We start from the raw sequence: 12,518 nt of genomic DNA, 5'->3' as shown, positions 1-12,518 counted from the left end.
TACTCTGGTTCCTTCCCACATTTCAAAGACACTAGTGTTTGTGAATTGTGGCCATGCTGCTGTCTGCAGGCACCAGAAGCCTGGGAGGATGCTTGTGGGCTGTCCCCAGCACATCCTTGGACTATTGGTCTTTGACAGAAACATTGAAACATCCAGTGAAATGCAATGTACATGTAACAAAGCTGATGCCTTTTAACCCCCCCCCCCCCACCACCATCACCACCACCACCCTGAGGCCAGCTGCCCCCTCTGGCCAGATTAGTCCCTCAGACATGAGGTTTTCCAATGCTAGAAATCCAGAACAACATACAGATTGCTGGTGGAACTCAGTAGGTCGGGCACATTCATGGAAAAGGGTAAACAGTTGACATTTTGGGCCAAGACCCTTAATTATTCCATGTTTGAGGTCCCTTCTTCAGCCCTTTACCTCTTCCACCTATCACTTCCATCTTCTCACTTAATTCCCATCACTTAGCCTGTCATCCTTCCCTCTTCTCCCCACCAGCCCCCTCCCACCACCTTATTCTGAGCTCTTTCCCCCTTCCTTTCCAGACCTGATGAAGTGTCCTGGCCTGAAATGTCGACTGTTTATTCATCTCCATAGAAGCCTGTTGAGTTCTTCCATTTTGTGTGTTACTCGGGATTTCCAGCATGGTGTCTGAGTATCACAGCCTTCAGCACATCTAGTCCATGTTGATTCCCATTGATTTGCACCCAGACCATAACCTGCCATAATCTCCATGCAAACAATACGTGGTAAAGGCAGAGTCACTGAAAGAGAGTCTGCAGGCTGTGGAGTTGGTCAGTGAGGCAAGCGAAGCCACCCATGTCACTCCAGGAGCCCAGTGGTTGTAAAGCAAGAACTCTTCCTGAACCTGGCAGCAGGGGAGATAAGACCACCTGTTTCCCCTTAAGTGTTTCAACTTTTACCTTTAACCCATGACCTCTAGTTCTAGTCACATCCAACCTCAGTTTAAAAAGCTTGCTTTCATTTACCCCAACTTGTTCATTTGGCTATGTGCCATGTCATGACATGAGTGATCATTGTCTTTGAACAAACAAGAAAATCTGCAGATGCTGGAAATCCAAGCAACACACAATACTGGAGGAATTTGGCAGGCCAGGCAGCACCTAGGAAAAGAGTACAGTGGATGTTTCGGGCTGAGACCCTGCAGTAGAACTGGAGGGGAAAATGCTGAGGAGTAGATTTAAAAGGTGGGGAGAGGGAGAAACACCAGGTGATGGGTGGGGAAATCTGGAGGGGGAGGGATGAAGTGAAAACTGGGAAGTTGATTGGTAAAAGAGACAAGGCCATGGAAGAAAGAAAAGGAGGAGGAGCACCAGAGGAAGGTGATTGGATGGGCAAGGGGATAGGTGAGAGGGAAAAGGATGAGAAATGAGGGAGGGTGGAGGGGCATTACTGGAAGTTGAGATGTTCCTGCCATCAGGTTGGAGGCTAACGGACGGAATATAAGGTATTTTTCCTTCAACGTAAGTGTGGCTTCATCACGGCAGTGGAGGCAGCCATGGATAAGCATATCGGAATGGGACTGGGAAGTGGAATTAAAATGGGTGGTCACTGGGAGGTCCTGCTTTTTCTGGTGGAGGGGGCATGGGTGCTCAGTGAAGTGGTCTCCCAATCTTCGTTGGGTCTCGCCAATAAACAGGAGGCCACATTGGACACGGTAAATGACCCCAGCAGACTCTCAAGTGAAAGGTTGCCTCAACTGGAAGGACTGTTTGGGGCCCTGAATGTTAGTGAGGGAGGAGGGTTAGGGGCAGATTGTTCTGCTTGGGAGGATAAGTGCTAGGAAAGAGATCAGTGGGGAGGGACAAATGGACAAGGGAGTCACGAAGACAGTGATCCTTGTGGAACGTAAAGTGGGGGGGGAATGGTGTGCTTGGTGGTGGGATCCTGTTGCAGATGGCAGAAATTTCAGAATTGTGCTGGACATGGAGGTGAGTGACCTTGGCAAATTGCTAGACATATCTCCATCCATTACCCTATCTACATCCTTCATAGTTTTATATACCTCTATCGAATCTCCCCTCATTCTCCTGTGCTCTTTGGAATAAAGTCCAAACGTATTCGTTATTTCCCTGTAACTTGTGTCTTCCAGTTCTGGCAACATCCTTGCAAATTTTCTCTACCCTCTTTCAGTCTAGTCTTTCCAGTAGTGACATCTGCACAATCTCATGTTCATGATCCAACAGCTCAGTTTTTTTGTTTTATTCCTCATGTTGATGAACAATTTGAAAATGTGTCAGTTATGTTTAATGATCTGCTTGGACAATTTGGGAATGATTCTATGCCTGTTTCTTTCTCCAGTTTCGATCGTTGAACATGGTGTTGGAGTGCCTCTTCTGTCTCATGAATGGCGACGACATGTTCTCGACCTTCGCTTCAATGCCGGACAAGAGCTACCTGGTCTGGCTGTTCAGCCAGCTTTATTTGTACTCCTTTATCAGCCTCTTCATTTACATGGTGCTGAGTCTCTTCATCGCCCTCATCACTGACACCTACGAAACCATTAAAGTGAGGAGCTGGGGCCACCTGCCCACAGATGGGATTTGTGGTTGTCTGACAAATGCTCCCAGATGAGAGAGTCCAGAGGAGGTTCAGGAGAATAATCCCAGAAATGAAAGGGTTAACCAGAGCATTTGATGACTCTGGGCCTGTACTTGCTGGAGTGTAGAAGAACGAAGGGGTGGGGGATCTCATTGAATGGCCTAGATAGAGTGGGCTTGGAGAGGATGTTTCCTATAGTGGGGCTGTCTAGGACCAGAGGGCACAGCCTCAGTAGAAGAACAGGAGAAATTTCATTAGCCAGAGTGGTGAATCTGTGGGATTCATTACTATAAACAGCTGTGGAGGCAGTCATCGGGTATATTTACTGATAGGTTGTTGATTAATCAGGGTGTCAGAGGTTAAGGGGAGAATGCAGAATGGGGTTGAGTATAATATTCCACGATGGGGAGGCAGAGCAGACTTGATGGGCTGAATGGCCTAATCCTGCTCCTATGTCTTGTGGTCAAGCTCCTTGCATATAGCTGCAGGAGGAGAGCACTGATCGGTGGCACCGTACGTGGATGGCCACACTACTAGCCCCTGTGCTCAAGTGGCAAAATCAGCATTTCAAGCAACATCTGTGCTGGGAAGGAATTGATATTTCACATTGGGACCCTTCAGAGGATTCCCTCTGGTTTTGGGGAAAGGGGTGGGGTGGGGTGAAGAGGCCACTGCTTTGTTCGGTACATACCCAGGTGCACAACGTTTCTGTTCTGCTCTTTGCTTCAGCTGTACCAGCAGAACGGGTTTCCACAGACAGACCTGCACATGTTCGTAGCAGAGTGTAAGGACTTGCCGGAGTCTGGGAGGTACCGGGTGGAAGAGGAGGTTCCTTTCTCCCTCTACTGCTGTTGCAACAGGTGAGTGCGGGAAAGGTGGCCGTCGGGTCCAAATGCTAGCCTGTGAAAGGTGAAACTGAAACGGTAAATGTTAGAAACACTCATAATGAGACAGAATCAGGATTGGCTTTAAAGTCACCAGTAGGGTTGTAATGGCAGTAGTTCAATGCCATAGATTTAAAAACTATAGATTACAATCAGATATCCCTTTCCAATCCTGTGCAGTGGACCCTTCTTACCAGGTGGTGATGCAGCTAGTTAGAATGCTCTCCATTTTTAAAATTTGCAAGTGTCTTTGGTGTGACATACCAAGTCTCCCAAACTCTTAATGAAATATAGCTGCTGTCGTGCCGCTGTTGTAGTTGCGTTGATGTGTTGGGCCCAGGACAGATCCTCAGATGTTGACTGTCGACTGGTGACACCCTGATGAGGAGAGGGCTGGACTGCCAGCACCTTTCTCCCAGGGCGGAGGAGGTTAACAGAGGGTGTAACTTGGAACATTACAGCACAGGCCCTTTGGCCCAAATGTTGTACTGACCTTTTTAATCTACTCCAAGATCAATCTACCCTTCCCTCCAATGTAACTATCATTCATGTGCCTCTCGTCTCTTAAATGGCCCTAATATTCAAAGTACATGCGTCGCCATCTACAACCCTGAGATGCATTTTCTTGCAGGCATTCACAGTAATATTTTAAATAAATAAATTGTGCCTGCCTCTACTACAATTGCCCCTGGCAGCATGTCCCGGGCACGTACATACTTCTAACAACCCCTATACTTCCCTCCAATCATAAAATTGTGGTTCCTCGTATTAGCTGTTTCCACCTTTTTGTGGGGGATGGGTGTGGGGAGATTCTATGGGTGTCCACTTAATCTATGCCTCCTGTACACCTCTATCAAGTGACTTCTCATCCACCTTCCCTCTAAAGAGAAAAGCTCTAGCTCTCTGAACCTATCCTCGGAGACGTGCTCTGTAATCCAGGCAGCATCTTGGTAATTCTCCTCTGTGCCCTCTCTAAAGCTGCCACATCCTTCCTATGAGGGGACCAGAACTGAACACAATATGCAGATTAAGGTGATTGGCTTTTCTGTTCTGATATTCCTGGTTGACCTTTCTAGACCTAATGCATTAGAAAGGTCAATGGATGTCAAATATTAACTAAATGCAAGTACTTGCTCCCATGCTCCTACACCCATTCCAGCCTGAGTCAATTGATCTGTTAGGGCACAGTTACAGGGATGGGGACAACTGCCCACAGAAGCTGTTGGTTCAAGTTGCTGATACTTTCAGAGACGTCACTGGAATTCTGAGAGTTGTAGATTAGACTAGTTCATATTGGACCCTCAGTTAGTCATAGTCATACTTTATTGATCCCGAGGGAAATTGGTTTTCGTTACAGTTGCACCAACCAAGAATGGAGTATAAATATAGCAATATAAAACCATAAATAATTAGTAATATGTAAATTATGCCGGGAAATAAGTCCAGGACCAGCCTATTGGCTCAGGGTGTCTGACCCTCCAAGGGAGGAGTTGTAAAGTTTGATGGCCACAGGCAGGAATGACTTCCTATGACGCTCTGTGCTGCACCTCGGTGGAATGAGTCTCTGGCTGAATGTACTCCTGTGCCCACCCAGTACGTTATGTAGTGGACGGGAGACATTGTCCAAGATGGCATGCAACTTGGACAGCATCCTCTTTTCAGACACCACCGTGAGAGAGTCCAGTTCCTTTGTGTTTTCACCCAGTCTTGCTGGTTGGTGGGTTTGGGGTTTGTTCTTGTTGCTGTTCTCTTCATGTGGGTGATCTGTTGACTTTTGTGCAAGTTGTTGGGGGGGGGGTTCGGTGTTTATTTTGCAGGGAGATTGGTGTCTTTCAATTACTTCTATGGCTATCTGGAGAAGACATCTCAGTTGTATTTTGCATACATTGATAAAATGAACCTTTAGGAAGGAAATGGCGGGGGGGGGTGGGGTGGTGTGGAGAGCAGCTACTTGCTACTGAATAAATTTGATTGCAGATTTGGGTGCCACAGTAGCATAGTGGTTAGCACAGCTTGGGGTGTTGAGTTCCATTCTCGCTGCTATCTTTAAGGAGTTTGTATATCCTCCCTGTGAACACGTGTGTTTCCTCTGGCTAATGTTTGAGATCAGTTTTTCCCCCTCCTACATGAGCTGATGAGTCCCATCTGCCCAAAATGACTGGTTTTAAGGTACCAGTAATCTGCCTTTGCAACTTCTCCTGTCAGTAGAAACAGTTCTGTTGGGCTTGGATACTAAGCCACATGTGAAGGAGAGGAGTTGTACTTGGTTGTCAGAGGCTATTTGAGATGAATGCCATTGAGAGCATTTAATAAGTAGTAGGCGTTTATCCCCACTATTGCCCACACTTGCCTCCCTTCCCCACTGGCTATGACGACTTTAAGGAACCCCTGGTACACCTAGGCCTGGGAAATAGGCTGCTTCTGCCTGCTGCTCTCTCAGACCCACTGGTAAATGATGTCTACCTGTTCAATGTTAGTTTGACAACTTGTGGTGTATCACGGGGCTTGTATCCTTTTCCCTTTTTGTTTTACAGGTTGAAGTTAAAGACATAGAAACCTGACATTCTGAATCTGTGCAGGAGAGAAACTCTGACACTGGGTGAAGTGAATGGTGGGTGGGGGGGGGAATAAATTATCTGTTTTTATATTCACTTTGGTCGGATATGTGACTTGTTTCTAAGCTGTAAAAGGCCCTTGGACTAAGGTGCACGTCCCCCTCTGTTCTGAAGGAATTGGCCATGCCGTTAACCAGTCCAGACCAGGACAGGTAGTGTACATATCCAGGACTGTGACTTCAACTGAAGTTGTCTCAAGGTCACTTGGCCTTGTGTCATCTTTAACCTCGAGCCTTTGGACCAGAATCCTTTAACTTTATGGCACTGGAGAATAAAACAGAAGTCTGGATGAGGGGCTTTTGAGCTTGCTGAATGGGCTGAAGGGGAATGTACACTGTGACCATGAGGAAAAACACTTTGTAACTAGAATAAACCACTGTACGTTTGAGTTTGAAAACCTTAGTCCTTGTGTAAACCACAATAAACGCTGGAAATTGCCGGTATTGGGGTCGGTCTCCGCTAACTCCGTTGCGTATTTCTGCTCACTGTCTGTGTTCCTTTCTGTTGGCACTGGGGACTGAAGGGCACACAAGCTGAACGTCACTTTAGTTGGTTGAATTACTCAAAGATATCCCTGAATTCTGGTGATAAGGAAATACTCCACTGGACTGGATATTTGTCTCTGAATTGTAAAATGGTCTATAATTCAAGTATTTGTTTTTAATTAAAGAACCATGTATAATTGAGAATTAATCTGTACTGAAAAATTTGACAACAGACCAGGGATGTTGTAAATTAAGCCTGAGAGGCTTGTCTTTTGGAAGAAAAATAAATCTCTCGCCATTTGGTCTAAACTGTCTCCCTCATTCATTCTATAGGGTGGTTAATACAGCATATGGTGTGTTGGCCTCCTTTAGTTGGGGAATTGCGTGGAAGAGCAATGAGGTAATGTTGCATCTCAATAAACCCTGTTGGACCACATCTGTCTGCCTGGATTAGAGCACGTCTTGAGGATGGGTTGAGCGAGCTAGGGCTTCACTCTGCGGGGATGTCACACCTTTTTCGAAGAACTATTCTTTTACCCTGAGGTTGCTCTGTTCTACAACACTCCCCAGGGCCCTGCCATTTACCATTTCCTGGTCTGGTATTAAAGGGTTTAGGCAGAAGTCAGACCATACACCAGCATGGGTGAGTGGGCTAGTCTTTGTTGACCATACAATCTACGTTTGTAGGAACAGGCTGATCTTTGTGCATGGCCGGGTATGTACAAGAACAATGGACAGAGTGCAGATTCTTGGGGAAAGCTCCCTCCGTCAGGCTGGCCTGGGTCTCCATTTGCTGCTGTTCCTGGTCTTTGGCCTGATGGGTTCGAGCCAGCAGAGATGTTTATTAAAAGTCTCCATTCTTTGAGCGATTTAAATTTGCATTTATAAGTCCCCACTAAAGACTGCTAGCAAACAGAATAATTAACCCCTAACACACAATCTCAGTTCAAGAGAATGAACGAAAACTGATTTCATGCATATTTCATCTTTGCTTTGCAATGATTATTCTGACAGATATTAGAATTCCAAACATTTCAGGCCAACAATATGTGTTTATGCCTCCGATGTTAATCTCATGATATGAATGAACTCATGCCAGCCTGCTCTTGCTGATCCATGTTAATGTTAACATTTGGAGCTCCCGTCTTTGGTTCTGAATGTAAAGGGAGCATTCAGAGTCTGGAGGTCCTGTACTCATCTACAAACATACCCACTGTCTGCAGCCCAAGAAAATATTTGGTCGCTGTCAATATACAAAGGAAAATGAAGACTGAGACTGGCTTTTAATGGAAATGAGAAATCAGCCTTTAGCTCCTGAGGAGGAAAAAAAATTTGAAGGCTTCTTTGTTCAAAGATAAATATGCCTGAAGAGGCTCTGTTCTCCAGTAAGTCATTTTGAGCATTTGAAATATATGATTGTTTTGCCTACTTTAATTTGGCCATTGTCGGTGATTCGGCTGCCCACATCCAAAAAGTTTCCTTTCAGGCAGTTTCTCGGGATGTGGGATTCACTGGGTTGTCATGTAAACCCTTCTAGGAATTGATATACTGCAGATGCTGAAAATCTGAAATAAAGTTCAGAGTATTTATAGATAGATAGATGTACTTTATTGATCCCGAGGGAAATTTGGTTTTGTAACAGCCGCACCAACCAAGAATAGAGCGTAAATATAGCAATACAAAAACCACAAACAATCAAACAACAAAATGCAAACTATGCCAGATGGAAAATAAGTCTAGGACCAGCCTATTGTCTCAGGGTGTCTGACCCTCCATGGGAGGAGCTGCAAAGTTCGATGGCCACAGGCATTTATTATCTAAATATATATTTGGCAGCATTTACAATACTGAGATTCATTTTCTAGTGGGCATTCACAGTAGAACAAAGAAATAGAATCAATGAAAAATTACACACACAAAAACTGATACTTGGTGTGCAAAAGTCAAACTCTGCAAATATGTGAAAACAATAATTAATAATGCTGAGAACATAAGTTGTGGAGTCCTTGAAAGTGAGTCCATAGGTTGTGAAATCAGTTCAGCGTTGAGATGAGTGAAATTATCCACACTGGTTCAGGAGCCTGATCATTGAGGGATAATGACTGTTCCAGAGCCTGGTGGTATAGGACCCAAGTATCCTGTACCTCCTCCCTGATGGGGATGGTGGGGGACCTTGATGGTGCATGCTGCTTTCCAGTGACACTGCTCCATCTAGCTGTGCTCAATGGTTGGGAGGGTTTTGCCTCTGGACTGAGCTGTGCAGATTTTTCCATTCCAGGGCATTGGTGTTCAGGACCTTCACTGAGGGTGCTGACCTGGGCACTGGCCAGGGAGAAGATGACCATTCAAAAAAAAGGCTAGGTTTGTCAGTCAAGCTTAGCCTACGAGGACTCTCATTTCACATCGCTGGCCTTGGTTTGAGAGATGGTATTTTTAACAAGTCAGCTGTTGGCTGATTTACGTAACTAGAGAGCCTCAAACCTGTTATTAGATTATCGCCACATCCTGACTCCGCCTCTCCGTCCTGGGCTCAGCCCTGAGTAATCTACCCTGAAATAAAACCTGGGACTGCCAGCTGGACACAGTATGTCATATCCAGATTTGCTGGTTGTCTGTCGTATCCAACGATGACAGGAGGGTTTTAAAGTGGAAAAGCCCTTGCCCTGGGGGTAGTTCCGCTAGTCGTGGAACATTGGAGCACAGAAAGGAGCCCTTTAGCCCACCTAGTCTGTGCTGAGCCAGTAACTGCCGAGTCACATCAACCTGTATCCGGATCATAGCCCTCCATGTGCCTCCCGCCCATATACCTACCCAAACTTCTCTGAAATGTTGAAATCGACCCCACATCCATCGCTTCTGGCAGCTCATTTCACACCGTCACCACACTCTGAAGAAATTCTCCCTCATGTTCCCCTTAAAAAATTCTACCTTTCACCCTTAACCCATGACCTCTAGGTGTATTCTCACCCAACCTCAGTGGAAAAAGCCTATCTCTATCTCTCATAATTTTGTATATCTCTATCAAATCTCCTTCAGTCCTCTACGTTCCAGGGAATAAAGTCCTAACCTGTTCAATCTTTCCCTATAACTCAGGTCCTCAAGCCCAAGCAACATCCTTGTGAATTTTCCCTGCGCTCTTTCGATTTTATTTACCTCTTTCCTGTAGGTAGGTGACCAAAAACTGGGCACAATACTCCAAATTAAGCCTCACCAACATCGTATACACCTTCAACAGAACATCCCATCTCCTGTACTGAAAACATTGATTTATGAAGGCTAATGAGTCAAAAGAGGAGAGTAGATATGAAAGGATGTTTTCCATGGTGGGAGTGTCTAGGACAAGAGGGCATAGCCTCAGGATAGAAGGGCGCCCTTTCAAAACAGAAATGCAGTGAAATTTCTTTAGCCAAAGGGTGGTGAATTTGTGGAATTTGTTGCCACATGCAGCTGTGGAGGCCAGGTCATTGGGTGTATTTAAGGCAGAGATTTATAGGATCTTGATTGGACATGGCATCAAAGGTTACGGGGAGAAGGCCAGGAACTGGGGTTGAGGAGCAGAAGAAAAAAAGGATCAGCCATGATTGAATGGTGGAGCAGACTCAATGGGCCAGATGGCCTAATTCTGCTCCAATGTTTTATGGACTTCTATCTCTTCCACCAATCAACTTCATAGCTCTTTGCTTCATCCCTCCCCCTCCAAGTTTCACCTATTGCCTGGCGTTTCTCTCTCCCCTCCCCCCACCTTTCAAATCTACTCCTCAGCTTTTTTTCCTCTAGTCCGGCTGAAGGGTTTTGGCGCAAAATGTCGACTGTGCTTTTTTCCATAGATGCTGTCTGGCCTGCTGAATTCCTCCAGCATTTTGTGTGTATTACAGCCTTACCTTTCTTGCAATTGTCTTTACAAATTTGCTCCCCTAAATCCCACAGACTATTGGTTGACCTGTAATATAACCCCATTAACCTGATTATATCTTTCTTATTCCTCACTTATACCCATAAAGCCTCACTGGATGAGCTCTCCAGTTTGTCTTGACTGAGGATTGCCGTGACATTTTCCCTGACTAGTAATACCACCCCACTCCCTCTAGACCTCGAAAATTCCTCCCCTAGTATCACCTTTCCCATTGTGTGACCCTCCCCTGGTGTTGCCCCCCAACAATGAGATTCTCCCTCAGTACCGCCTCTCCCACAGTGCAACACATCCTCAGTATCACCTCTCCCATAGTGTGATCCACTTTTAGTACCAACTATCCCTCCGCCAGTACCACCCCTCCCCCTGTGTGACCCTCCCTCAGTACCATCCCTCCCACAGTGTGACCCTCCCTCAGTACCAACCCTCCCACAGTGTGACTCTCCCTCAGTACCACCCCTCCCAGTCTGACCCTCCCTCAGTTCCACCCCTCCCACAGTGTGACCCTCCCTCAGTACCATCCCTCCCAGTCTGACCCTCCCTCAGTACCACCCTCCCACAGTGTGACCCTCCCTCAGTATCACCCCTCCCTCAGTACCACCCCTCCCAGTGTGACCCTCCCTCAGTACCACCCCTCCCACAGTGTGACTCTCCCTCTGTTCCACCCCTCCCACAGTGTGACCTTTCCTCAGTACCACCCCTCCCACAGTGTGACTCTCCCTCAGTACCACCCCTCCCTCAGTATCACCCCTCCCTCAGTACCACCCCTCCCACAGTGTGACCCTCCCTCAGTATCACCCCTCCCACAGTGAGACCCCACTCAGTCCCACCCCTCCCACAGAGTGACCCTCCCTCAGTACCACCCCTCCCACAGTGTGACCCTCCCTCAGTACCACCCCTCCCACAGTGTGACTCTCCCTCAGTACCACCCCTCCCTCAGTACCACCCCTCCCACAGTGTGACCCTCCCTCAGTACCACCCCTCCCACAGTGAGACCCCACTCAGTCCCACCCCTCCCACAGTGTGACCCTCCCTCAGTACCACCCCCCCACAGTGTGACCCTCCCTCAGTACCACCCTGCCCACAGTGTGACTCTCTCTCAATAACACCTCTCCCACAGTGTGACCCTCCCTCAGTATCACCCCTCCCTCAGTACCACCCCTCCCTCAGTACCACCCCTCCCACAGTGTGACCCTCCCTCAGTACCACCCCTCCCACAGTGAGACCCCACTCAGTCCCACCCCTCCCACAGAGTGACCCTCCCTCAGTACCACCCCTCCCACAGTGTGACCCTCCCTCAGTACCACCCCTCCCACAGTGTGACTCTCCCTCAGTACCACCCCTCCCTCAGTATTACCCCTCCCTCAGTACCATCCCTCCCACAGTGTGACCCTCCCTCAGTACCACCCCTCCCACAGTGAGACCCCACTCAGTCCCACCCCTCCCACAGTGTGATCCTCCCTCAGTACCACCCCTCCCACAGTGTGACCCTCCCTCAGTACCACCTGTCCCATTGTGTGACCCTCCCCTGGTGTTGTTCCCCCTCCCACCCCACAGTGAAATCCTCCCTCAGTACTGCCTCTCCCACAGTGTGACACTCCATCAGTATCACCTCTCCCATCGTGTGACCCTCCCTCAGTACCAACCATGACAACAGCCTTCCTCTATCCTACATGTGCTGTTATAGGAACACCCTCTAATTTTTTTTTTCAAACTGGCAAACAAATTATTGAATTCAAGGGCCGTGAGATAACGTTGCAGCTCTATGAAACCCTGGTTAGACCACACTTGGAACGTTGTGCTCAGTTCTGGTCACCTCATTATAGGACAGATGTGGCAGCGTTAGAGATGGTGTAGAGGAGATTTACCTGGGTAATGCCTGGATTAAAGGGCACGATTTATGAATATATGTTGAGGGAGCCAGAGCTTTTCTCTTTTGGGGACGAAAAGTGATTAGATAGAGGTGTACAAGATGATAAGAGGCATCGATTGAGTGGACAGCCAGAGACTTTTTCCCCAGGGTGGAAATGGTTAATATGAGGGAGCATAATTTGA

General features: G+C 47.2%; 1 protein-coding gene across 3 annotated transcripts in view; it reads left to right on the top strand.

Annotated features, from left to right (window-relative positions):
• Positions 1-6,815, top strand: part of LOC134355271 (mucolipin-3-like) — a 52,447-nt gene extending 45,632 nt beyond the window's left edge. For 2 of the 3 annotated variants that reach the window (XM_063065068.1, XM_063065066.1), the window contains 3 exons: positions 2,330-2,536; positions 3,299-3,429; positions 5,988-6,815. In XM_063065068.1, coding sequence (XP_062921138.1) covers positions 2,330-2,536; positions 3,299-3,429; positions 5,988-6,006 — 357 coding nt within the window. In that variant the 3' untranslated portion in view covers positions 6,007-6,815. Of the gene's footprint in view, positions 1-2,329; positions 2,537-3,298; positions 3,434-5,987 lie in introns of those variants that run through there. The other variant, XM_063065067.1, reaches the window with a different exon arrangement.
• The last annotated feature ends 5,703 nt before the right edge of the window (positions 6,816-12,518 follow it).

Source organism: Mobula hypostoma, chromosome 12, assembly GCF_963921235.1.
Source record: "Mobula hypostoma chromosome 12, sMobHyp1.1, whole genome shotgun sequence".
NCBI classification, from domain to species: domain Eukaryota; kingdom Metazoa; phylum Chordata; class Chondrichthyes; order Myliobatiformes; family Myliobatidae; genus Mobula; species Mobula hypostoma.
The sequence above is the reverse complement of the archived record's forward strand: the minus strand, read 5'-3'. Positions and strand labels throughout refer to the sequence as shown.